The 26,344-nt window shown below is 49.8% G+C and overlaps 2 protein-coding genes across 6 annotated transcripts in view; one reads left to right on the top strand and one right to left on the bottom strand.

Annotated features, from left to right (window-relative positions):
- The window catches only part of NEK6 (NIMA related kinase 6), a 92,348-nt gene extending 83,875 nt beyond the window's left edge, over positions 1-8,473 (top strand). For all 5 annotated transcript variants that reach the window (XM_032251565.1, XM_032251567.1, XM_032251562.1 and 2 more), the window contains 2 exons: positions 3,686-3,799; positions 6,897-8,473. In XM_032251565.1, the coding sequence (XP_032107456.1) occupies positions 3,686-3,799; positions 6,897-7,007 (225 nt within the window). In that variant the 3' untranslated portion in view covers positions 7,008-8,473. The remainder of the gene's footprint in view (positions 1-3,685; positions 3,800-6,896) is intronic.
- Positions 8,474-9,459: 986 nt separating this feature from the next.
- The window catches only part of PSMB7 (proteasome 20S subunit beta 7), a 63,433-nt gene continuing 46,548 nt past the window's right edge, over positions 9,460-26,344 (bottom strand). Inside the window, exons 7-8 of the mRNA XM_032251568.1 lie at positions 12,754-12,905; positions 9,460-9,689 (exon numbers count right to left, since the gene is read on the bottom strand). Coding sequence (XP_032107459.1) covers positions 9,578-9,689; positions 12,754-12,905 — 264 coding nt within the window. The 3' untranslated portion in view covers positions 9,460-9,577. The remainder of the gene's footprint in view (positions 9,690-12,753; positions 12,906-26,344) is intronic.

The following is a 26,344-nucleotide window of genomic DNA, read 5'->3' on the forward strand; positions in this document are numbered from 1 at the left end:
AGGCTGACTGAGCTGTGCCCACCTCCCCTGGGACTGGGGCAGGGCTGGGGCCTGGAGGCAGGCAGCTGGCCCCCTCTGCCTCTGCCAGGCCCTCCACTTGAGAGCCAGCCCTGCGGTTCCCAGCCCCATTCCCTGCTCGAGCCTGTGTCTCAGCTCTGCAGAGACAGACGCAGCGCAGCCTGTGCCAGGCCTCATTGGACTCTGGGTCAGGCAGTCCTCCTCTGAGTCCTCATTTCTGGGCACCTAAATGAATCTCATGAGGCAGCATCCACCTTCCTGGCACCCTGGCATTGAGGCTCGGGTTCTGCCGAGCTGACTCAATTGTTGGAGTGAGTGGGGCTGTGCGGCTTGCAGCCAGGTGGGCGGGTACTGCTCGCAGGGGTGTGGGGGCAGGGGGACAGATTGAAGCCTGGGGGCACCAATCAGCAGCAGGAAGTGAATGAAACACAGCCGTTTGGCGCCCTCAGGGATGGCCTGCACTGACCTAAACCGAGCAGCCCTAGCCTCCCACAGCAGCAGGCTGGTGTGGCTACCCATGGCTGGCCCCTCCAAGGGTGACAGGGCAGAGGCTCTGTGCCAGGTGACCCCCTCCCCACTCCTGCACCACGAAAGGGGAAGGCAAAGCAGCGTTTTACCAGCAGACAGGGAGGGGAGCCACATCTGAGCCCGGGACTGTGTAATTGGCAAGAGGCCTCCCGCAGTCACGCCCAGAGCCTCCCACCCCATAGCCTGTGGTGTCTTCCAGGGCCACCAGCCTGAAGAGCTGTGACAAAGCCCTCCCACCTTCTCCGAACTATGGCTGAGGATCCCACACAGGGCACATACCCAGGTCACCTGGGCTCCAGTGACAAACACAGCGGGTGAAAACCTGCCCTTCCTGGAGCCCCAGCATGGTGCCAGAAGGCTCAGAAGCCCCTGTGCCCGTCCCCTGTGGCTGCAGTAACAGATGCCACGATGCTGATGGCTTCAAGCAACATAAGTTTACTCTCTTAGAGCTCTTGGATTCTGGAGGCCAGAAGTCAAAATCAGTCTTGTTGGGCTGAGCCAAGGTGTCAGCAGGCAGGCCCTTCTGGAGATTCTGGGGGCAAATCTGTTTCCTTGTGTTTCCATGGAAAATGGAGAAGCCAACGCAGTCCTCGGCCCCCTCTTCGCATCACCACAGCCTCTGGTGCGCATCAGCCTGGCTCCTTCCCCTCTTCTGTGCCTCCTCCCTCAGGCTCCATCTCACAAGGGCTTTTGTGGCTACGCTGGGGGCCCACCTGGATAATCCCCGCATCTCAGGAGCCAAAATTTCATCACACCTACAAAATCCTCTTTGCTCTATAAGGTGTCATTTACAGGTCCCAAAAATTTGGGGCTGGACGTGTTTGGGGCCCATCACTGAGTCCCCTATACCCTCTCCCCGACCTGGGCATCCAGCTATTACCAAGGACCGCCTGTGGCACCTGAGTTGCTGGCGCTGACCCCAGCTGGTGAGAGCCACCACAAAGCCCCGCAGCTGGCCCTTGGGTGGGGCCCCAGCAGAGTGCCTTGAAGAGGCTGGAATGAGAGCACTGGCCCTCGGGTGAGGCCCCAGCAGAGTGCCTTGAAGAGGCTGGAATGAGAGCACTGGCCCTCGGGTAGGGCCCCAGCGGAGTGTCTTGAAGAGGCTGGAATGAGAGCACTGGCCAAACATAAGAGTAAATCACAAGACCCGCAGGCCAGGCGGTGGGGAGCCCCCAGTGGGAGCTGGGAGCAGAGATGCCCACACTTGGGATATTGGAAGGCCAGGCTGTTTTCATTACCCGGATGCCCATGGAGGTGCCCAGCAGACTGCCTGCTCTGCAGGATTGATTTATCTACGTGGGAGCTCAGCTCCAAGCATGGAGCTGGAGGAGTTGGCTCATTCAGCGCCAGTCCTAGGATCCTCATGGGGGGCTTTGTCGCAGCAGCCTTGAGGGGCCCTACTGGGACTGAGACCCAGCAAGACAGCAGACTCAAGAGGAAGATGGCGGCGCCTTGGCCGGGATGCTGCTTTGGAATCCTGCTCAGACGGCAGAGTGGCCTGGACACCCCTCCCAGGTGGAGGAGCAGGGCTGCAGACCTCCTGGCCTCTGGTCACCCTTCAGTCCGGGATATGCTCGAGAGAGACTGGGTGATGGGTGTCTGAAGCCCTGACAGGCAGGAGTCAGATCACCCTTGGCCCTCTGACAGCTCGGATCACACACCAGCTTCTCTGAGCCCTCCCAGTGGGGAGCTGGGGCCCACCCGCCCCCTTTTCCTCAGCTGTGTGTCACCCTGATAACACCAGGAAGAAAAGTGGCATCTGAGGAGCAGCGATGAGAGCCGTGGCTCCGGCAGTTCTAACGAGGACCCAGACAGTGATTCCTCTCCGTTTTGACCAGTTAGAGGCTGGGTGGTCACTGGTACAAGGGGATCTCGCCATCCCGGGTAATCGTTCTAATCCCCACAGCCCAGAGGTTCCTTCACAGTCTGTCGCCCTGATGAGGGTGGAAGGCCTGTGGCCGGCAGCGGAGGGGGAGAGGCTGGGGCAGACGGAGGCGGCCTGTTCTGGGGAAGGCCAAGAGGGGTCCTCTGGCATAGCTCAGTGCTGACCCCATTCAAAAGCCTTTTCTGAAGTGACAGGGGGAAAGTGCTGGGAAGAGCAGAGACATGATCTGAAGGAGACGCCAGCTTGGGGGCTGTTTCCCTCAGTTTTCTGGGGCCTTTGGAGTTCCAAGCAGCAAGGTTTACAAAACTCAGATCAAACGGGCTTGATCTGAAGTTGAAGGTTGCCGATTCCTTCCCCGGTCAGACACATGAAAAACTAGGGCCTACATTCATGGGACCAACACGCGAACTATCCCTTCTCCTCTGCACAGTGACTGTCCAGGAAAATCCACCACAATCCTCCAGCCACAGCTCGGGTGGTCACAGCCCCACTGGTGGTGCCGCCTCCATGTGCCAGCACAAGCCTGGCCACAGGCCTGCAAGTGGAAATATTTTACAGAAGAGGAAACGAAGTCTAGGCACATGAGTGCAGAGCTGTGGCTGGCTGTGGAGCCAGGCGCCTCCCTCCCACCCTGAAGCTTCCCTGAAACACGCTGCTGAGCCGAGGCCGCCTCCCTCCCCCGAACCCTCTACTCGCCCTGCCCTGGGATCCCCTGCCCTGGGATCGGCAGCTGGCTTCCACAGGAGGCAGCTCTGCAAGGAGCTGGCAAGAACCAGCACGGTGAAATGCTGCACCCTTCTCAGCCCGCCCTCCCCACATCAGTCCGTAGGTGAGGAACGTGCCCTGAATGTACAGTGCACAGATACCCCTCCCCACGGGCATCTTTGAAAGCGCTTTTTATGGAAATAAGACTGTGCACTCAGAAACCTGCCACTTGGAGCCTGGGTCCCTCGGGCTGAGGTGGGAGTGAGGCAGAGATTGGCGTGCAGCATCCAGCTGCCCCGCTTTATTGCCTTTTAAGTTTTGTCACTGAAACCCCCGTGCCCACTTAATTCAGTGATGGAAGCAGGATGGCAGTGCTAGGCCTGCTCCTCTGTTGAACCCCCGTGTGATCAGCAATTCAGGGGAGAAGTCCTGCTGGACTCCTTGTGGTTGGGACCGGAGAGCCCATGCCCTGATCTGGAGCAGCCGCCTCTCCAGTCCTTCTGAGCCACGAGGCCAAAGGCTCATCTTCGTTGTCTCCCTCCCTTGCAGATGGCAGCCCTCCAGAGCCCCTTCTATGGAGATAAGATGAATCTCTTCTCCCTGTGCCAGAAGATCGAGCAGTGTGACTACCCGCCTCTCCCCGGGGAGCACTACTCCGAGAAGGTGAGTTTGCAGGAGCCAGAGGCCTCGTCAGCTCCGGCGGCCACCGAGGCTCATGAGGGCCACTCCAAAGCATCGCAGCTGAGGTCAGGCTTATTTTACATGGTACAGAAAGGGCACTTTCTGGAAAAGTGACTTGGAGAGGGGAAAGTAGGTGATTGCACTGAAGGGGTTTCACCATGCGGCTCCAGTGTAGGACCCCCAGGCAAGAACCACTAGGATGTGGCCCTTGGCACACCTCCACCTGTTTGGCTCCCAGCTTGGTGCTCCAGGAGGCCCACTGCTGCAGGTCCCCAGGACGGGCTCTGTGCGGCGCCAGACATGGAACAGATGCAGGGGCAGGATGTAGCTAGCAGGCCTGGCGTCCCCATAGTGCCGATGGTCGCCACAGCGCCCATGGCAGGAAACCACGGCAGGGAGACTGGTCAGTTTCCTCCTTACAGTAACAGACTTAAGCCACACCCTGGGCTTCTACTGTCAACATTTTACACTGGCTGCAGGGGCCATGGACACAGGCTCTGATGGGTCTGGCGTGGGGCTGTGCCAGTTACTAGGAACGTGCAGATGTCTTCTTCGTCGGCTCCAACACCTTGAAGATAGGACTAAACATTTTTGGTGAATAATCGTGAGGAAGATAGGTTTCCTGGCATAGTAGGGTCAAAAGTATAGACACGCGTTCACACGCTGCCTGCGCTGTTCCTAGGTGAGTCACCTAACCTTCCTGAGTCTGTTTCGTCATTTATACAATGGGGATAATAATAAACCTTCCACACAGGATCAGCGTAAGGATTAGGGTAGGGCACCAGGCTAACACTGCCACCACCATCGAAAGTGGCCAGTGGACAGGGCCTGGCTCAGTCAGTGCTCACTAAATGTCACGTGACCCTTCTATTCAAGGTCAGTGCTAGTGGGTGTGTCTGGGGCCTCCCTGGGCCCACCCATAGGACCACAGGCCATCACCTCACGATAATAACAGCTCATGTTCAGACTTCCTGAGTTGAATCTTCCCGACCCGTTTACCAATAAGGAAACAGACACAGGCGATTTAAAGACGGTGAGGCAGGATCGGAACCCAGACGCCCAGCCAGAGCCCTCCTGCTACTTGATGGCATGTCTCTTTGGTGGCCCATTAACTAGCTGGGGTGAGGCTCTGGAAGGAACACCCTTGCCCTGGCCAAGCTGCATGGGACAGGTCCCACGTGTTCTGCCTGTGTCCAGGCAGGAGGCTCCTCGCGGGGAACCTGCGCTCAATGGCGTCGCGGACGCCAGGGCTAGAGCACGAGTGTCTGGGGCGCTGCACGAGGCCCTTCCTCTCCTGGCTTCACAGTTCCGACCTGCACCTTTGGAGGAAGTATTTATGCTCCCCATTGGGAGGAAAAACAAGTTGCATCTCTTTACAAAGTTAAGAGCTGCCATTTGCTTTTTCCTTTCTCATCTTCTGAATCTGGACTTGTGTACGATTCGGAAGCATGAAGCCGTGCAACTGGAGCAGATCACAGCCCTGTGCTTTGGTCAATCTATAAACAGGAACTGTCCTCTCTGCTTCAGTAATGAGGCTGAAATGAACACTGAAGCCCCCTGTTCCAAGTCAGCCCTTTCCTGGCCACGAGCCCCTGCTCCGCACAGCACCAGCTCTCACCAGGCCTGTGCAGCATTTCTGGGCCCCGTGCTTGGGGGTGAGAGGTGGTGCTCAGGAGCCCGGGGACACACCCCATTTTTAGTTACATTGCTGCTTAGAAATGAAAATAACCTATGCTATTGTTTCTCTTGAATTCTAAACATTTCAAACATGCACTTAACTGCTAACTGTGCATCTAGTTCATCCGTTAGTGCAGGTCACAGACTCTTCACCTGAATCTGGTTTTCTGGGATTTTAATCTGTCAGAGGCCAACCACAGGTACCTTCCCCCGAATAGTGTAAGGTTCAGAAAACAGCTGTCTGGTCCATAGGCCACCTCAGACTCCAGGGGCGGCCCAGCAGGCTGCAGGCCCCGCTGTCACCTGGGCTTCTCCGCTGTAAGGCATGCGTACAGGTTGGAGGGGATGGCCTAAGGCTCTGCAGCCCAGAGAAAATGCCCCATCACCTCAGGAGCCTGTCCACAGGAAGCTCAGGCCCCACCCCTCAGCCTAAGGAGCCTGTGTGGCACTAGCCCCTGGGCCTCCAGAATGTCCCTTGGGCCCTCCCCAGACTGAGCGTGGCCTCTGAGACCACCAGAGCCCCCTCTGGTTCAGGACCTCCTGGCTTCCTGCTGCCGCCACAACTTGTGGGACTGGCCACCCCTCTAGCAGCAGGTATTTAAATGAAAACCAATGGTGGTGAGCCGTGATGCAAGTTAAGAAGATGTAGGCATTTTAAGGTCATTATTTTAATTACCATTAAAATAATTGGCACTCTGGCTATCATAAGAACTGAGCTGATCAGAGGCACAGGGTGCCCCTCCCCCACCTCGGGGCGGGAACAGCCTTCAGTGTCTGTATAATTAAAAGCTCCATCTTTCATGAGCACAATAAAAGGGCCGGGGGTGGGCATGCTGCAGCCCTTCTGCATGTTAATGCATTTATTATGATCAATAAGCCCTTTCCTTGAGTTTTGTCCTCTGGTTTGGGCATCTGCGTGAGTGACAGCAGAGAGAGAGAGAGAGAGAGACAGACAGACACACACACACACACACACACACACACACACACACACACTCTCTCTCTCTCTCTCTCCCCCTCCCTCCCTCCCTCCCCTAGGAGAGAGAGACAGACAGACAGACAGACAGACAGACACACACACACACACACACACACACTCTCTCTCTCTCTCTCTCTCTCTCTCTATCTCTCTCTCTCTCTCTCTGCCCAATGGTCTTAAGGTCTCAAAGTGCAGCCTTTGGGGCTAGACAGGCCCAGGAGGGGTCCTGGCTAGCCCTTGGGAGCCTCGCGGCTGCACGCCCCTTACCTGCCCCCACTAAACACTGTTCTTCAGCTCTGCGGGGGACAACGGGACCGTCTAGTTGCTCTGAGGATCAAGTGCCTTCATGCAGACAGATTGCGGAGCGCGGAGCCTCAGTAAGGCTGCTTTCTTAAGAATAACCCACCATTCTCTCCCCTGCAGTTACGAGAACTGGTCAGCATGTGCATCTACCCTGACCCCGACCAGAGACCTGACATCGGATACGTGCACCAGGTGGCCAAGCAGATGCACGTCTGGATGTCCAGCACCTGAGCGTGGATGCACCGTGCCTTACCACTTTGCCTTACCTGAGTCATCTTCTCTTCAAGTGGCCACCTGGTAGCCTAGAACAGCTAAGGTTCAGCAGGTTCCCCAAAAGGCTGCCCAGCCTTACAGCAGATGCTGAAGGCAGAGCAGCTGAGGGAGGCGCGCTGGCCACACATCACTGATGGTCAAATTCCAAAGTCCTTTCTTTCTTCTGTCGTGGACAATCGCAGCTGGGTTAACAGGGGCAGTGGTTCAGTGAGCCACGGCAGCCCTGGATCTGGATTGTACTGTGAATCTTTCGGGTAATTCCTCCAGTGACCTGTCAAGGTTGATGCTAACAGGAGACTTGCAGGAGACCGTGTGATTTGTGTAGTGAGCCTTTGAAAATGGTTAGTACCAAGTTCAGTTTAGCTCTTAGTATCTTTTCAAACAATCAGGCTGTGTGCTTAATTTACTCTGTTGTAAAGGGATAAAGTAGAAATCTTTTTTTTTCCGTGGAGTGGAGATTCTGTTATTTTTATCTACGTTTTATGGCTTGGTGAGTGACGATGCGAAGAGCCCTGCATCTGGCCGGAGCGTCACATGGCAAATGGCATCGAGAAGCAAGAGCATTTTCCTGGCAGCCAGGCTGGGCCATCTCCTCCTGGATACTGCTGTGTACCAGGCACTTTGTCACCTCCCTGAATGCTGGCCCAGCATTTCATGATCAGTGTTATGCATTTTCCTCCACGGGAAGGAAGCATGGATAGAGAAAACCTAAGGGCTGTCCTTGACAAATTCTGGTTCTGCAACTTCCTAGTGTGACTAGGCTTGGGCAAGTTTCTTGGCCGTTCTGAGCCTCAGTGTCCTCATCTGTACAATGAGATTAACGGTATCTATCTATCTACCTTCGGGGTTGCTGACAGAATTTGAAAGAAAATATGCACGTTAGCTAGCACAAAGTAAATGATCCAAAAACGGCGGCCACTCACCCCTCACAATGAAGTCCACGGACCACGGAACCAAGAATTCAAGTCCACCTGTGTCATGTGTAGGAAACCAGAAATGTGTTCCTTATTTCTTGTTCCCAAACAGGATTAACTGTGAAGACTAATTTATAAATGTGAACCTAAGAAAACTCGAGCTCTGAAGGAAATCATTTGAATTTTGTTTTTGTACACAAAGCTAACCTTCCAGTGGTCTGAGCTGTTGTCACTGACCTGATGACAGTCTGGCCCTCCAGACGAGCAGTGCTGGCATCGTGCAGGTGACTCCTGACACCTGCTGCCTGCAGGCGTTTGCTGACCAGGCCTTTCCTGAAGGAAACACCCAGGGCCAGGCGGCTGCTGTTTCCACGCATGGACTCAGTTCTGCTGTAACACTGTCGGTCTGACCGTCTCTCCACATGCAGCCTTTCCTCTGTACTTGTTCTCCATCGTTGAAATAAAACAGGGTGACTGGGAGTTACTTATAACTCGTGAATGATTTTAAAACGGCTTTGGCGATTTTGCTCTTAAACCAGTAGATCCAAAACTTCAAAGTGTCCACAGCACGATTTCTTGAGGAACCTTGAAAAACACAAGTTCCCAGGCCCCAGACATTCACTAATTCCAGGATTTAAGTTCCTCAAATAATTTTGATACTTATCAGCCAAGTTTCTGCCCTCAGTAATTCCACTGTTCTCCCCAGCCTGCTCCTGGCAGCTCTCACACAGGAGCTGGCCTGAGAGCAGATTCACCCTGGAATGTTCTCTCCAGGGAGAATCAAGTCCCTACCTCCTGCCTAGTGCTTACCACTGAAGGATTTTCTGATTCCATACACACTTGTTGCCAGTATTGTGCTTCCAGCTCTCTAAGCCCCCACCGTGCCTCCCCGACACTGCCAGCCCCAGCACGCAATGATCCCACTCTGCGCGCCACCCACTTTCCACACTGTGAGAACAGTCTGCCCAATCAGACCCTCTGAAGGTGCACGATCTCAACCACTCTCCAAGCCTGAGTGTTTGTGAAATGATCACGTCCTACTTACTCCAAAACAGTAACCCCAAAACATTCATTTCTGTGAAACCGGCCAAAGTAGGGTCACCCAGCTTCACACAGCCCTAGTGGTGCACCTGCCCAGCTTCTCTTGGTACTCAGAACTGAGCTGGGCTTAAGAATGCAAACTCAAGAGGTTCATCTTTGCCATTTCTTTCCTACTTGGCCGCTGAGGTGGAAGGCTGTGCTGCACTTATCACCCCACTTCAAACCAAACCCAGGGCCACCACAAACAAAGACAGCCAGCAAAAGGGGAGGGTATCGACGTTCACCTGAAGCCGCAAGGGAGTCCACTCTGACTTCTGACAGCAGCCCGAACCTGTCTGTCCCCAGGAGGGGCGCATGGCTCCTACACTCTCCTGAGCTGGGGCCAGTGCTCAAGGAGGATCAGCAGCCTTAGCAGCCCCCCACTGCCCCCAAAAATACCACACAGTGCCCAGACCTCAGCTGCCCAATTTGGCTTTCATTTTTTATTGAGTTTCATTCAGCGAACCTGAACGTCTTATGGGGCCTCCAATGCCCGCCATCTTCCAGAACCACAGCTGGCCACCCAGACGCCATTCAAGAAGTGTCCATCGTTTGGACTGTTTCTTCCAGCACCTCAATTTCCAGAGTAGTGACTTTTTCAGTGAGGATTGCAGTGGTCCCTTTCTCACACCTGTACCGCCCAAACCTAGTGAGAGAAAAACAAAAGCACAGAGTTAGGATTCCACTCAAAGTGCCGGAGGGCAGGAGACAGTGAAAACAGATACTCAGGCGAGGCAGTGAGCAGGCTGGACTCCAGTCCTGGCTGTCCCGATCCTAGCTCTGTGATCTTGGGGGATTCCAATTCCTCAGCTCTCAAGTGCTACAAAATGGGAATGCCTAGGAGGCACCTAGTGTGCATTAGAGAACACAGCCCTCGGCCCCTGGCAGACATGTGACCCCCCCACCGCAGCATCCCCAGCAAGTGCTGGGAAGCACTTGGTCCCTTAACATCAATCTTCAGCCTCCCCACAGCACCCTTCAGTGACAGCAGGAAGCAAACTCCATCGTTACACAAGAGGACGGCATGGCTGCCCTTCTCATGTGCAGCAACTAGGACAGCTTACTGCTACCTTAGACACGGCACCGACAGCCGGAAGCACAGACAGTACAGAAATACATGCAGCCAGGCTCTAAGCTTGTCATTTCAGACCACTCTCAAGCCTCAAGAAAAGTTAACTGTCCCCTTCAGGGACACCGTGGATTCCCACTAGGACACACCCAACACCTTCTTCCTTGGAGGGAATCTGGCAGAGGTTTCTTTGAGTACCAGGCAGTCTAGAAGAAACATATTTGGGATGTGAATTCTCACACTGGGTCAGGAATTAGGATACTGTCAAATGGCAGCACACACCCAACTGTTCCTCTGGTCTATTCCCAGCTGGGATAATATTTTTGTCAAACTGGCAGGAACTACCAGAAGGCTGCTGGCTGTGCCATGACCTTGTGCTCCAGGAGCACCCATCCTCTCCCCTGGCACATGAGCTAAAAGAGGAAGCAGGAAGCAAAACAAGGAGGGCAACTTCCACACTTCTACATCTGGGTCAGGAGCATGGTCAGCCCACAGTGGCCTGCCTTAATTCTGCCAAGCCTCCCCTAACCCCTACTCTCTTAAAGGATCTAAGCAAAAGTACTTTTAAACAATGTGTCCCCACCCCATTAGTTTCAAGATGTCTCGTTCCTTACATGCTGGAATGTGGTGGCAGCGTGCCATCTTGGAGCCAAAGTCCCATGTGGCCTCTGTGTGCCTGACTCATCTGAACCAACCCTCAGTGTCTATGGGAGGCTTGGACACATGAGCCTGCTTCACCACTGTGGTGACAGTGCCCAATTTTGGCCACATGCAGGCAGGCTTCCACTTTAAGTGCCAGTGGACTGCAAGACCGCACGGTGGAGGGCTGTGAGCAGAGGAGGCAGCAGGGACTTGCCAGGCAAGGACCCCTGCAGAAAGCACAGGACGCTTACTCAGACCTCTGGCCCTGCCCGCACCCTGCCATGCACCCTAGGAAGGGCTCCCTAACTCAGGCAGTGCCCCCATCTTCAGTCACTGGCAGAGAAGACTCCAGGGAGCTTGGACAAGGAGATTCCAGGGAGCTTGGACACTTGCTGCCTTTGACCTCAGGACACCAATGGGGAGCAGGCTCCGTGCAGGCTGCTGCACACCCACCACGCACCCAGCACCTTCTGGGTCACCTCCTGACTTCACAAGCAGCCATGGGGCAGTTTTGTTTCTGTTCTTGGGTGTTTGGAGCCTCTCTTTACGGCGGGGCACCCCCGCCCGGGGAATCAGGATGCACCGCTGCTGCACTCCCATTAGATGAGGACCCTGCACTGAGCACAGATTCCCTAGGCAACCACAAATACCCCTCTCCTCAATGGCCCAAATGTGGCTTTCAGGGTCCTCACCCAGGACCCTGTCCAGCCTGAATGATGTAACCATTCCCTACCCCATCACCGCTTCACCATGGCCTTGCTCACATCATGCAGCATGTTGCAAGCAACCAGGGAAGCAGGCTATGTGGAGTACTTGGCTCCCACCTACTCGGAGCTCGGCAGAGCCCAGTCCCCCAACACAGCTCTGGGCCTGAAAGGTAGCCCTTCCTCCTAAAGGCCCAAGGGACTTTGTGGGCTCATTAGAGGTCATCTGGTTTAGCTCCATTTCAAAGACAGGGAGACTGATTTGCTGGAAGCCACCACGCCAGCCACCAACATTCCCCAACCCCAGTGCCAGAGCTCTCTGGCCCGTGCTGCCCCACTCCAGCAAGAGCCCACTGAGTTTCCGCAGGGTGGAATGCGGACCACAGTGAATACCTGCTGGTTCTGAATGTTCCGTTCTTTCCTTGTGAATTACTCCAGACTTGGAGCTGAGTGTGCAGTGGGAGATGAAAGCAAGCCTGCAGAAGGTGACGCTCACTATCCTCTGGGCGAGCCGTGGGGCTGGGTGGGAGCAGTAGTTTATAAATACCCTGTGCTGCACTCAGATGGTTGCAGCCGGAAGCAGCGCTCAGGGAGCCTATCCTGCCTGAGCTGCTTGGGCTCCCAGAAGAGGTAGGAGCCACAGGACGGTCAAGCAGCTGGATGATCATGAGACACTGCAAATGAGCTGCTCCTCTAACACATGACAGCCACCAGGTTTGGAAAACTTCCAGTTCTATTCAGCAGATCAACTAGAACCTCTCCCACCAGTGAGTCTGGGCTGCACCACTGAGCCGAGGGCCCACTCAGCACGTAGCACAGGATAAATGGCACAACTCCCCGTAGCACAGCAGACACGCATTAGCTCCCATGGCCACTTCTGGGAGTCTGTTAGCACTGCTGACTTACGCCCAGTTAGGAATCTTGGAGCATTCTGAGGGAAAGTGCTGAGGCTGCCGTGAAAAATGTACCTTCTCACAGAATTCAAGGGATTCTTAAGACACTTGAGAAAGGGCAGCGGATGATCCAAACCTCTCCGCCCCACTTTCCAGCCTAGGGCTCTTTCCTGGGCCACCCTCCACCCCTCCCATCAAATTAAATCATTCTCCTACACCTGACAGCACCCCACTGTCATAAAGCAAGTAATGAGCCAAAGTTCTCTGCAGGAGGCTGATTTGGGAATACTGGATGTACTTAACGTGGGAAGAACCAAGAAAACTCCATCCAGATGCCATGGAGATACCAAGGGTGGCCACAAAGCCAGGGGACCCAGAAAGAACTTTGTCTCCTTCACTAACCTGGTCCCCTTCTTGTTGGGCACTGTGTATGGGCGGAGAAAATCCAGCTTGCTCTTGCTGATGACACAGAGATCAATGTTGCTTCCAGAGCCCAGGTCGTTGAAGATGCCGGCAGCAATGGCTTCGCTCACCAGCTTCTTGGCTTCCTCCTCCTGAGAAACAGAACGGCAGCAATGACGTCCACGGCTGAACCAGGGCCTGCTCTGATATCCACAACATGCTTCCACTAGCAGCAGGCGAGACCTCCTGAGAGGTAGGTGTTGCTTTTAATGCCCATTTCACAGATGAGGAAAAGATCTCAAAGTACCTCGATGATGTGCCCAAAGTTCCCAGCCTGGGCCTTAAAACTCTTTATGCACGCACTGCCTCTCCACCACATCGGACAGTCACCACACAGCAGAGCTGGAGGGCTAGTAACTGATCTTGTAAAGGGCCAGGGAGTAAATATTTTAGGCTTTGTGGGCATACAGTCTCTACCACACCCACTCAACTCTGCCATGCTAGCACAAAACAGCCACACACAAATACATCATCAAAGGGGTACAACTGTGATCTAATACAACACTATTAGCAACAGGCAGCGGACTGCAGTTTACTAACTAAGCCCTGATCTAGAACGTCCAACAACAGCTGGAAGTTACTTCCTGGTAACACAATGGGGAAAGTCAGCATTATGGGGCGGGCGGGGAACTAACACCAAAACACAACAGCAGTTCTGGGGAAATGCTGGCAGACCAAGGGCGGGACCTCTTGCCCAAAAGAATCTGTCTCTCCTAAAGGGCCTACAAGTCTACTGAAGTAATTCATTACTTTGAATCACTTTCTCCTTTTCTCTGCCTTTAAGCACAAATCCCCACCCCCAACAGTTACTGGTGAACAGATGGATTCATCCCTTTCTTATCCAAGAAGGCCTATCACATGATAGGTCCTATACTAGGAGCTAGGGCTGCAGAGATGGATGAGGCCCCCAAATCCCTGCCCTCTAGGGGCTCAGAGTCCAGCGGGGGCATCTGACCCAAGCAAGTGCAACGCAGCGTGAGGCTGGCTAAGAGCACGTGAGGAGGAGCTGGGAACACGCTGGTCAGCAGAGCTTCAGGGAGGGCTGAAGGGCAGGCTGCACACTCAGGAGGCACTCAGGAAACAGCAGTGAAACAGAAGGCAGGCAGCAAAGGCAATGGCACCGGACCTGGGGAACACCAAGTTCAAGCTCTATACACAACGAGGACAAAAATGAAGCAGGCTCCGTGAAAACAGGGAATCTAACCTGTGCTACGGCTCTCTCCCAGTCCACGAGGGCATGACAGTGCACAAACATGCAAGGTGCACTACAGCGCTCATCTAAGCTTGGAGAAACCCAGACTCCAGGCCCAAATTCCAGCCTGAGACCCTCAAAGGGCAGATCCGCTAACCTCAAGTTTTGAGAAGATCTGAACCCACTCGGGACTCCTGCTCCTCTCTGCCTGCCCCACAACAGACAAGTATTCCAGTGACATAAGCGCCCTCTACAGACTCAGAGAAGGACAAAGAAGGTTCTGCTGGAATGGGCTCTTCAGCAAACCAGCAGCTAGGGGTTCCTTTGATATTTATTCCCCAGGCTTTTTCACTCCCATGTGACACCTGTGTGGGGCCAATGAGGCCAATTTGTACATATGCAGACCTGTAAGAATACATTCAAACAGGATATGCTAATTAGGAATTCTCTCCTGGAATTCTCAACAGTCTATGGGGCCAGAAGGCTTCCAGAAACCAGTGAAGTCAAAGCCTCTTAGACGAGGGGCTGGCGGCAGCTGCCATCTAGACAGCAAAAGCCAACCACTCATTCAGCAAATTGCAACCTCATTCCAAACTGCTTCCTTTATTAAATGGCCTTAGGTGTGTGTGCACATGGGCACGTGCTGGGAGCACCATACTGGTCCCCCCGTTCCTGGCCTACCACTTCCGTTCCCCACTTCTCTTCTCTACCGCTTGACTATTTCCCCTGCTTTGTTTTTATCCCATCACTGCTGCTGGGGTCTAGAGCCAGCCAACAGTACCTGGCAGACATCACAACCCTGCAGGCAGCACTTAGGACTGCACATTTACATTTTCCAAATGATCTGGGTAGATGGGGAAGGGTGAAGACTTGGGGAAGCAGAAATACACAAATGACATGAGATATGCATTGCTAATGTCAATCGATTCAACTGGGCACAGGGTACCAGACTGCTGACAGTGCTATGTAAGATTACGAGTGATCCTCCCTCTACTTTGCAAACAGTCTGTAAGTAACTGATAAAACTTTAAAATATGCAAATTTTAAAATTATATAGTTTCATTTACTCATAAAATTATCATGTATGCTGTTATTTAAGTATAAATAAAGGCTTTTTTTAAATTAGGGAAATACATCTTTTAAATTCCTTTCCTCCCCACCAATTCTAAGGAAGATCATTCCTAAAGGAAGACAATCGCAAGTCTCTCACTTCCCCCCTCCAATCCCATCCGTGTCTCATATGCATATGGCTGAAGATGTTAGGAGATGGAATGAAACTTACATTTACGGAGCACCTATATGCCCACTAAATCGATCAATCAACATCTGTCAGCACTCTTATGTGCCAAGCACTGAGCTGGGCACTTTGCTGATCATCTTGATGTGTACCCCTGCCCCCACCCATCTTTTGATGTTGGTATCGTCAGAAACTCTGGCTGAGAGTCAATGACTTACACAAGGTCAAACAGCTGGTGAACAAAAAACAGGATGACAAGCCCCCAGGCCCCAGAGCCAGAAGGCCACAGCACCACACCAACTCGCAAGTGACCTTCCTTGGGCCAGGGGTTTCTCAGCTAGTCCCTGACTCAAGGCCGTGCCATTCGCTCTCCATCATCAAAGAGCCTTAAGACCTGAGCAGATTTAGGAGGATGGTGTTTGCCAGTTTCTCTTTGGGCCAACCAGCAGCTCCTCTGATGGTCACTCCCATTGGGGGTTGGAGGGCAGTGTTTCCCAAAATACCCAGGACTACCACTTCAAGGGCCTTCTTCATTCTCAACCAAGTTGGGCATCATTTCTACAATGCAACATCAGATCAATATTAAGATCTAAGGTCTTATTTAACATATCCCCCAAGCCCTCAAAATGCAAAGAGGATGGAAATGACCAAAGGTTCTACTGTCTACCCACTACTTATACAGTTAATGTCTTTAACAGGTATCTATAGGGACCTACTATGTTCCAGGAACTGCTTCCATGTTGAATACTGTCTCTGACTACAGTATTTCCATACACAGAATTCTGACACATATGCAAATATGCTACTGGGCATATTCATACTGTTTTCTTTATAGTGGAATTTCACAATTAAACAACTTTTGTCTTTAACATGTGCTACCAAATATTTAAGAAAACTATCAAGAAAAACCACAAACTAAAGGCACGAGGTGAGGAAAACACCACATTTGTATCTGTCTCTGGCCCACAGGAAGCGCAAGAAGCACTGCCTCTTCCCTTCGGATTCATTCTTCATAGGGAAACTGCACTTCCCTTTTCTGGAAGATGCTGAGTGACCTAGGTCCTGGGCAGCATCTGCCTGGGGACAGCAACTACACAGGGGCCTTGACAAGGGCCCTGCAGAGCCCATGACGCCAGGTGATCAGGCCCAGGTGCGATGCTCTCTCCCACAGCAAGGGAGGCATGCTCCCCCAGCCAGCTGCCTATGCATTTACGCCGCGGGTCATAAGGGAAACTCGGTGTGGAGATGGGCCAGTAGGACTTATCCTCTTTACTAGAAAAATGGCCCTCCGGGCCACCAGCAGCTTCCTTTTGCTTTCAGACGCTAAGCCAAAAGATCACCATGACCCTGATGATGAAACACAACTTGGGGAACCCAGATTCAAGATCATCTGGCAGATGTGGAGGCCGACAGAATGGGTCTGAATCCACAGTCTACTACTTACTGCTGTGCAACCCTGGACAAGTCAGTACACCTCTCTAAGTTAACTTTCCTGCTCTGAAATATAATGATAATAAATCCTACCTCTCAGGATTGCTAAAAGGTTAGAAATAAAGGCACAGAAAGCACCTGCTATAGTTTCTGGCACACAGCTATTGCTTAATAAATGGTAAATTATTTAATAAAGCAAGCCAGAAGGCTCCTAAAAACACAACTTATCGCTAAGCAGTGACTGCCTATACCAAACCCCAGACCAGGAGAAGGAGGTCCAAACAAACCTGCTGACAAATCTTCACACAGTGCCGCAGAGAAGTTCCTGTAATAATTAATCGAAGCAAAAAGCACACTCCCTAAAAGTTCAGAGAATATAAAAGGAACACTTCCTGCTTTATGGCTACAAAGACCAAACTAACTGGGAATATCAGTCCCCCGAGCCACCCCTGCTTCTTAAATGAGATTACAATAAGAGTGATGTACTGTACTACAAGTCAGCTGTGACAAGCAGCACTTTATAGAGCTATCTGTTTGTCTCCATCACTGCATCGCACAATGTGTCCCTGGACTCCAATGTGCAGCTCCATTTACCGCTACATGACAAATGGGCAGCACTTGTAAAAGGCACAAAGAGGTCCACGTCGGCCACGTAATGGTCACCACAGCTGTACCCGAGTGCTTGAGGGGACAAAACAGACCCCCAAGTTCATTAAACTGACCAGTAATGGATCTTTCAAAAAGTGCCTTAGGAATCGTACAGAAAAGGCTAAAATAAATAACTCAGCATGGAAGGCTAATCTGAAATGGTGTTTGATAAATTATTTATAACACGGGCGATTGTCTGCATTTAATATTGGAGCTACTAGTAGCATCTTTAAAAGATGATTTATGTGTTGTAATGCTATTAAACTTTATATTGGCCCACTGCTAGCTATAAAGTCTGCTGAGATTTAGAGAATGAGTTTTAAACTGTCACTGCAACATCATAGGAGATGGAGACTGTATTAAATCTTTACTTTAAACCTGTTACCTAGAGAGTTGCATTTTGTAGACACTCACAAACTGATAGATTACCTCGGCATCCGCTACAGTGCAGGTCCAAAATAGTACTGCCAAGAAACTTTTTCCGCATTATTCTTGTCTACAGCTACAATCGAATTTCTTTTCTCACTTAAGTGATTTTTAGATGAGGGATGTCACCAGAGAAAAATGTAGCTGTGCCAGCCAATGGGCGCCCTGGACAGTTCAGCATCAAATTAATACTCTTTAAATAAACTCTCTTCCTTTGACTGTTCGGCTATGCATTTGAACACTGCTTTACTTACACTGGAGGCAGGCAAAATATTAAACATGCACTTGACTGAAAACCTAGCAGACTGTTTTAGGCACAGCTTTGGAATGTGAAAATTCACATATATGGCAAGTCATTTGACATAACTGATTTGTAACTAAAATTTTTTAAAGACTTTAAAAAGAAATAAATGGTTATTTGCTGGCAAATATATTGTTTATGTAGCTGAGGCACTGGCATAGGGGGCAGAAGACCAAGAAATACTCAGTTCCCCCAGCTCTAAGGGTTTTCAGGGCAGCACACAAGTGCCCCTTGCCTTCTGTGCCACCTCCATGCCAGGAGGAAGGGGTGTGGCTCTCCTGCCTCTGCTGGGAGAAACAAGAATGTGGATAGCATCACAGCCGAACCCTGCTGACTTCCATCCACTTCCCTGTGTGTTGCTCAATCTACATTCCGTTCCGTTAGTTCACAACCATTTGCTCCTTCATTAACTAATAAGGATTTAACTCCCTAAGAATTGAGGCATGGGAGGGCTGGGGAGATGCTGGCCAAAGGATACAAAATCTCAGTTAGAAGGATTAAGTTCAAGAGATCTATTGTACAAAGCAGTAGTTACAGTTAATAACAATGTACTGTATTCTTGAAAACCAGCTAAGAAAGATTTAAGTGTTCTCACCACAAAAAACATCTGAGATAATGCATATGTTACTATATTAGCCTGACTTAGCCATTCCACAATGTACACATATTTCAAAACATCATTTGTATATGATAAACATATACAATTTTTGTCAAGCAAAATAATTTTTTTAAGATGGGGTTTCACCATGTTGGTCAGGCTGGTCTTGAACTCCCAACATCAGGTGATCCGCCCGCCTTCGCCTCCAAAGTGCTTGGATTACAGGCGTGAGACACCACGCCCGGCCGCAAAATAATTTTTTAAAAGAATTAAGGCAATCCAAATGCAGCTTGGAAAATCTTATCTTTTGTCACTCTGATTTGAAACAGCAAAAAATTCCATTGCTCTGATGATCTAGAACAGAACAGATAAAAGTCTGGGTGTGATGGGAGTTTGGACTCTAAAGAGAGAGGATGAAAATTCTGAACGTCAGGGGTCCGCCCTACACCTTCTCCATCTTTGTGTCCCAGGGAACGAGCCTGGTGCTTGGCATGTAGGTCAACAAATGGAAAAAAAACGAAACGTTCACTTCAAACACATGCATGGCTCTGCCAATCTCAAAGACTCTGAAATCATGAGAGAGACCCCAACCAAATGGGGTAATTCCAAAACTGCACCAGTCCCAACTGGAGACCATTCAAAGACAAGCGCTTGAGAGGAAGAGGTCTGAACATGATGTGTTTGTTAGGGGCCTGCTGACAGGCTAAGGCTCTGACTATGCCACAGATGCGGGCTGAAGACTCATTAATGGTTGACGGCTGAATACAACGGAAAGAGCTTAAAAAAGTGTTTGAAATGGTCCCCGCAAAAGCAGTCTGCTCCCTGCACTGAGTCACAGATTTGACATATCCCATGTGTAGCCACACATTTTACAGCAGAAAAAGTTGTGTTTTTTTTCCCCCCAGACTGGGTTGTGTGACAAGAGCAAAGGTGTCTGAGTTTGGGGTTTGGCCTGAGCTGTCTGGGTGAACACGCCTGCCTGTGAGAACACCTAGGAATTCAGCAGAGCAGAGCTGCAGCTGGTGCTGACCATGCCTAGGGCTGGGAGTGAGCCAGTGACTGATTTTAGGGGTCTGAAGTGGAAATGGGAAGGGGTGTCCACGGAACTGCCAACCAGGTCTGTCCCAGGTCACTGAGTGATGCCTGTCAGAACTCAGCCAAGAAGAGATGTCAGCGGCTGCACAGCCACAATGGGCTGGAAAAGGGTCGCCCAGAATGAGGACAGCGCTGGACAGCAGGTCACTCTCTGAGCCACACAGTGCCCTGCGAAAGAATGAAAATAATCCCTCCATCCCAGGAATAAAATGAGAGAAAAGACCCCGACCCAGAAATTTCACAAACAGTACGGTGAGCGACTCCAAGGGTAGAAGCAACAGCAAGGGTATGAGAGAACCACCACCAGGCACCCGCCACAACCCCAGGTCTCAGCCAAACATGTCATTTACTGAATTCTCAACTGCTGATACAGATGAGGAAACTGGGGCTCTCAGAAAGATTGGCTGATGCACTCAAAGACACACGGCTGTGTACAAGCAGGAGAGTCGGGGAGGCATGCCAAGCTAGGGCCTGGCACCACCAAAGCCTGTCTTCCTATCCCACCATTAGGAAAATCGGTGGCGGGCAAGTGGTTTTGCTGGAATCTGTGACAGTGAATGGAAGGAAAAATACCTAAGCTTCCAGAGGGAAAAGAACCAAAAGAGACGAGAACATATTGCTTTCCACAAGGAGAAGAAATCAATGTTCACAGCATATGTGTATACAAATATATATTTCCAAGGCTGCACCGAATCAAACGTAATCAGAGGAAAAAAACAAGAAAGCCTGGGTTTCAAGAAAGTGAGAAATATGCTCACCCATCCTCAAAATGAAAACCTGGTTGCCTCAGATACTAATAAGATCCTCATCAGATTTCTCTCTCCAAAACCAACGCGGCCAGTGATAACTCTGGCAATAAATTCCTGGAGCCACTGAAAGGGCTATCACTTGAAAACAGACATGAAGTGAGTCTGTTCCATGGGTCACAACAAAGCAGCAGCCAGCAGCAGAATTTCTCAGGATAAGGAGAGTAAACGATGACAGAAATCCAGTCCTGTCAGAAGCAGAGACTGAAACAAGGGTCTGAGGCCAGCAGAAGAGCCACATTCCCACCTCCAACATCTGAACAGGACATAACCACTGCTAGATGCTAGGCACATGTGGGAAGGCTATCACGGGCACTATGTCATATGGTATGATCCTGCTTCCACAACCTCACAAGGACCAGCCAGGACCAGGCGGAGATCCAAGGAAGTACAGAGAGCCCTTGTTCTAGGAAGTTTAAAGATGGCCACAAACGAGGCAAATTTCAAATGATGCAAAACTCCTGCAAAATGGCCAGGTTAGCTTAGCTCAGCAAGCATGCACAAGTGCCCTGCTATGAACACACTGCACACGCTGTGCTGAGCATGGAGACAGGCCTCAACACAGACCCTGCCCATGAGAACTGTAGAGCCCAGAAGGGGAAACAAGGAGATAATCTCGTTACAATGCGGTATGAGCTAGCAAGAGACAGGCCTGACAAAGGAGCCACAGATGTACAGGGGTCTCATGGGGTGCAGGTGATGACGACTGGGCAGGGTCTTGTAATACGAGTAAAAGGTAGTCAAGCCAAAGGGAAGAAGTGTTGGCAGGAGGAGAACCATGGAAATGGGAAGGAGAAAGGTGTGGCTGAGCAGGCCGATCAGTGTGGCTGATTGCCAGAGAACCTCACAGGCTATACAAGACAGCCCACCCATTATGCTAAGAAGAGGGGAGACATGAAACTTTTTAAGTGGAAAATGATGTACAGTCATGCACCACATAAGATTTTGGAAAACAATGGACTGCGTATACAGCAGCGGTCCCTAAGATTATCACAAAGCGAAACAATTCCAGGCCAGGTATTAGTGGCTCACACCTGGAACCTGTAACTTTGGGAGGCCATGGTGGGAAAAGTGCTTGAGCCCATGAGCTGGGGACCAGCCTGGGCAACATAGTGAGATCCCATCCGTACAAAACAAAAAAAAATTAGCCAGGTGTGGTGATGTACACCTATGGTCCCAGCTACTTGGGAGGCTGAGGCAGGAGGTTACTTTAGCCTGGGAGGTTCAGGTGGCAGTGAGTTGTGATCCTGCCACTGCACTCCAGCCTGGGCAGCAGAGTGAGCCTTGTCTCAAAGAGAGAGCGAGAGCGAGAGAGAGAGGGATCGTTGATTGCTATCACCTTCTACCTTCCAATGGAGTAATATATGGAGGCAGAAGACAGTGGTACTGATGGCCCTGGCCCTGCAAAGGCCTAAGCCAATGTGTGTGTTTGTGCCTTAGTTTTTAACAAAACGTTTAAAGGGTAAAACATGAAAATAAAAAAATGTTAATAGAAAAGAGCTTATAATAGACCAGACATCAGTGATGGCTCATGCCTGTAATCTCAGCACTTTAGGAGGCCAAAGCAGGAGGATCACCTGAGGTCAGGAGTTCAAGATCAGCCTGGTCAACCCCGTCTTTACTAAAAATACAAAAATTAGCCAGGCGTAATTTTTGGCACCTGCAGTCCCAGCTACTCAGGAGGCTAAGGCAGGAGAATCGCTTGAACCCAGGAGGTGGAGGTTGCAGTGAGCTGAGATCGCATCACTGCACTCCAGCCTGGACACAAAGACTCCGTCTTAAAAAAAAAAAAAAAAAAAAGTTTTTAACGAAAGAGCTTATAGACAAAGGAAATAAAAATATTTTGTACAGCTGAACAGTGCGCTTGTGTTTTAAGTGTTACAAGGGTCAAAAAGTTTTTTCGATTTACAAACTTATAAAGGTTACAGTAATTACTGAAGGAAAATTATTTTTGTAAATTGAGTGTAACCTACGTGTCCAGTGATTATAAAGTCTATAGTAATGCACAGTAACACCCTACGCCTTCATATTCACTCCCCACTCAGTACTCACTGACTCACCCAGAGCAATTTCCAGTTCTGCAGGCTCCATTTGTGGTTAAGCGCCCTAGACAGATGCACCACTTTTTCTCTCTTACACCATATTTTTACTATACCTTTTCTACATTTAGATGTTAGATACACAAATACTTACTGCTGTGTTACAGCCGCTGAAAATATTCAGCACAGTAACATGCTGTACAGGCTTGTAGCCCAGGAGCAATAGGTTGCACTAGATTGCATCCAGCTAGGTTTGTCTAAGTACATTCTACGACGTTCACATGATGATAAAATCACCTAAGGATGTATTTCTCAGACTGTTCCCATCAATAAGCAACACATTAACTGTAGTTAGACTCGTGCTTTTAAAAATCACAACAGGGAAGCAGTGGGGGAGGAAATGCCAAAGGCAGGAGACCAGAGGTGATGATAATCTTCTCCATCAGAGATGGTGGCGGGACAGCAGAGCCAGGGAGGAGGACCAGCAGCTGGGCAGATGTGGGTGAGGAGGAAGCGGCAGTCAGGTGAAAGTGCAGGACGGAAAGACGTGGAGGGTGCCACCTGGACTTCTAGCCTCAGTCATGGGTGCCGACCACCCCCCTGAACAAACTCAGCCTTCACACAAAGGCACCAGGAGGAGCTAACTCGGATACTTCTCCACGAGGACTCCAGGCACGCACAGCATTCGGATAAACTCTGTTACTTAGGTGCGGGGAGGGGGCCTCAAAAGGGCATAAGGAAACTTCTGGGGACTGGAGCTGATGAATATAGTCACTATATTGACTGTGGTCATGAGGGACAGGGGAGGCAATGCTTGACAGAGGCAAATAATTTGAGAGAATAAAGATCCAGATATGAATCCAGTCCTGTTACTTACCAGCGGTGTGACCTTAGTGATAAAAAGTCACTCCGAATTTTTAAGTTCCTAATTCCCCATCTGCACAGGAGGACCTAAAACCCCCAGGCACCCAGGATGGTCATGAGGATTATACGAAGTGACGCACAGGAGAGCTGGGCCGCGGCGCCTGCAGTGCAGGAAATCCATGATGAATGCCAACTTGACCTGATCCTACCCATCTCCAACGCGCACAAACACGATTACCAAGGCAAAAGACTGACGCTTCCAGAACTACCAATGTGATAGGCAACACAAACTTAGTACTTCTTTGTTTTTTCAATCCCCAGTTAAAAGCAAATCAATGACAGTACCCATCATACTGCAAATGAAATTCAATACACTGCCATAAAACCTGTTCATATGCACATTTTCCATATAGAATTACCACCAATTCAGCGAGAAGTGTAAGTACCACATTTTCACTTATTCTCTTTCACCAAAAACTGTATTCTAAAAAGAGACAGAAAAGGGAGGCAGGCTTCCCATGTGCAGGCTCTGAGCCAAGTACCTGATTCCACACTCAGCCAAACAACGTTTTAAGGTGGCTTGGTTTTTTCCACCCAAGAAAACAAAACCTCCAGTCTCCAAAAATACAAATGATACCATCAAGTCTTTAAGTAAATTTAATTTATAAATCACTCGGCTTCTCTTTTTAAAGTACTCTGTCTCTAAAATTATTTCACAGTTGTAAATATATTGCTTAAATAATGCTACCCTAACATTCCATCACTCATCTGGCTTGTACATTTGGTAAAATTAAACACATCCTGATGAATTTCTCTACTACAGAATCTAGTCATCGAATCCCACAGCAAAGAAACCATCAAATTCATTGCGTCAAAACTGCGTTCAAACGTTGACACTTCCCTAAAATACATGTAATAAAACCTCTCAGCAAACAGAATCAGTCAAATTATTTTCAGCCACCCGCGTGTCAATAAAAAAGATGTCATTTAATTTTCCCATTTGGCCATTTGTTGATTGTAAATCTTAACTGAAACTGACCAAGAAAGTAAAGGCACTTTTTCTTTAAAAGATTCAGGACGAGATGTAGTCAGAGACTCAGAGAGTAAACTCTTACTACACGTGATAAGCATTTTATAAACACGGTCCTCCTGACGATCCCTTCAAGTACTGACTTCAGTCCATTTCAAGAGAGTGAGTTTTGTATTTTATAAAGTTGGGCTTCAGGGGTTACACAAGAGGCAAAAATGTTCCAACCCAGGCCTCTTCAGAGAACATGCGTGCACATTCCATCCAGCCCATTCTCACCGCTCTATCCCCTAATTCCATTCAGCTGAGTTAAAAGCCAGTGTATTTGTCAAGGAACCAAAGTTAATGAGTCTTTACATCTTTTTAATATTCTGTTATCACCAAGGTTCTGATTCTAGAAAAAACACATTCCAACATGACAGGGTGACAATGACTGCAAGTATGACCACATTCTACAGATAAAATATTCACTGCAAATATTTTTTAAAATCTGCACCACTAGGTAGAATTATAAAATATCTATTTAGTACAACTTCCTGTCATTTTTTGGTTTCTGTCCAATTTCAGGGCTAGGGGAGGGTAGTATAAATTACCTAACAGACACCCAAAAGTAACATTATCTGTTAAGGTTAAAACTTTAACTACCTTCCTGAGGTATGCTGCTGGGGTCTCATTACAGCAGGTAATCTCACATTCCGCCATGCACAACACACTAAGTACCAGCATCTCCCAATTACACTGCAAGGTAAATCTCAAAGGACATCTGAAAAGTCTACACAGCTCCTGCACCCACTGCCGAAACACAAGCACCTCTAATGGAACGTGGCAGCTTTCTAAACTAAATATTCACACGCAGGGACAGGGATGCTAAGTCCGGCCTTATCTCGCACTGAAGAGCGGATGCTAATTAAAAGGCCACACTGACTTGGGAAATGACTGCCCAGACGACTTTAGACACTGTCTGCAATTTCCTTTCCTGGCTGTCCCAACTTCCAGGACTGCACAACTGAGAGACAGAGCAGGGGCCCCCGTGCCTCTGGACATAACACTCCTGTCTGGAATGGTCTCCTCTTCAGCCTCCCTGTCCCGCCCTTCCACACACCCAAGACCAAAAAAATTTACGTGAGGAGTAAATCTTTAAGGACTATAAGGCCGATTTGCAGCAGGCTTATAGTCCCCCAGATGGAGTCCGGCGGCTTCTCTCAGCCATACCTATATTGCCCACGGTATACTTACCGTTCTCAACTTTTCATGCCACAGGCCTTGCCTGTGGGCCTGTGACCCCACTAGGTTGTAAAGTCACTGGGAAAGAGACATGTCTTAAAACCCGGCACAGAGCCTGATCAATAAAACTCAGGTGAAAGGCATGCAAGCCCACCCTTCACATCTCTGAAGGACCACCATCTACCAGCAGCTTACAGAGGCCTTAATGGCAACTCCAGTGGCAATGCAGATCTCTTCTGGTGGTACAGGCACCAAGATACATCCCCCACTGCACTCTGCCTTCTCCCGTTTTGATGTGCCTTAGGAGTTTCTGAGAAAGAGCATCTTTCTTTCTTTTTTTTTTTTTTTAAAGCTTTCACAATAGCAGAAGGTATCCAGGGTATATTCGTTCTTACCATAATCATTTAGCTATTTTTAGAATTGTTTTTACTTCAGCTAGCAAAACCTACACTTGATATAGGCTGTCATGCAAAAAAAAAAAAAAAAAAAAACAACTCTGTCATAAAAGTAGTAATGGCTTTGAAAAACCTCATCCAAGCCAACTTTATTCTTATCCCTCTTTACTTAAGAATCGCCAATCCCTATTTCAAATATTGGCAGTTGTTTATTCAGATCTTCCGATGTATAAAATTTGCTGACTTTT

The sequence above is a fragment of the Sapajus apella genome, unplaced genomic scaffold (genome assembly GCF_009761245.1).
Source record: "Sapajus apella isolate SASKATOON/1434 unplaced genomic scaffold, GSC_monkey_1.0 scaffold76, whole genome shotgun sequence".
Classification (NCBI taxonomy): Eukaryota; Metazoa; Chordata; class Mammalia; order Primates; family Cebidae; genus Sapajus; species Sapajus apella.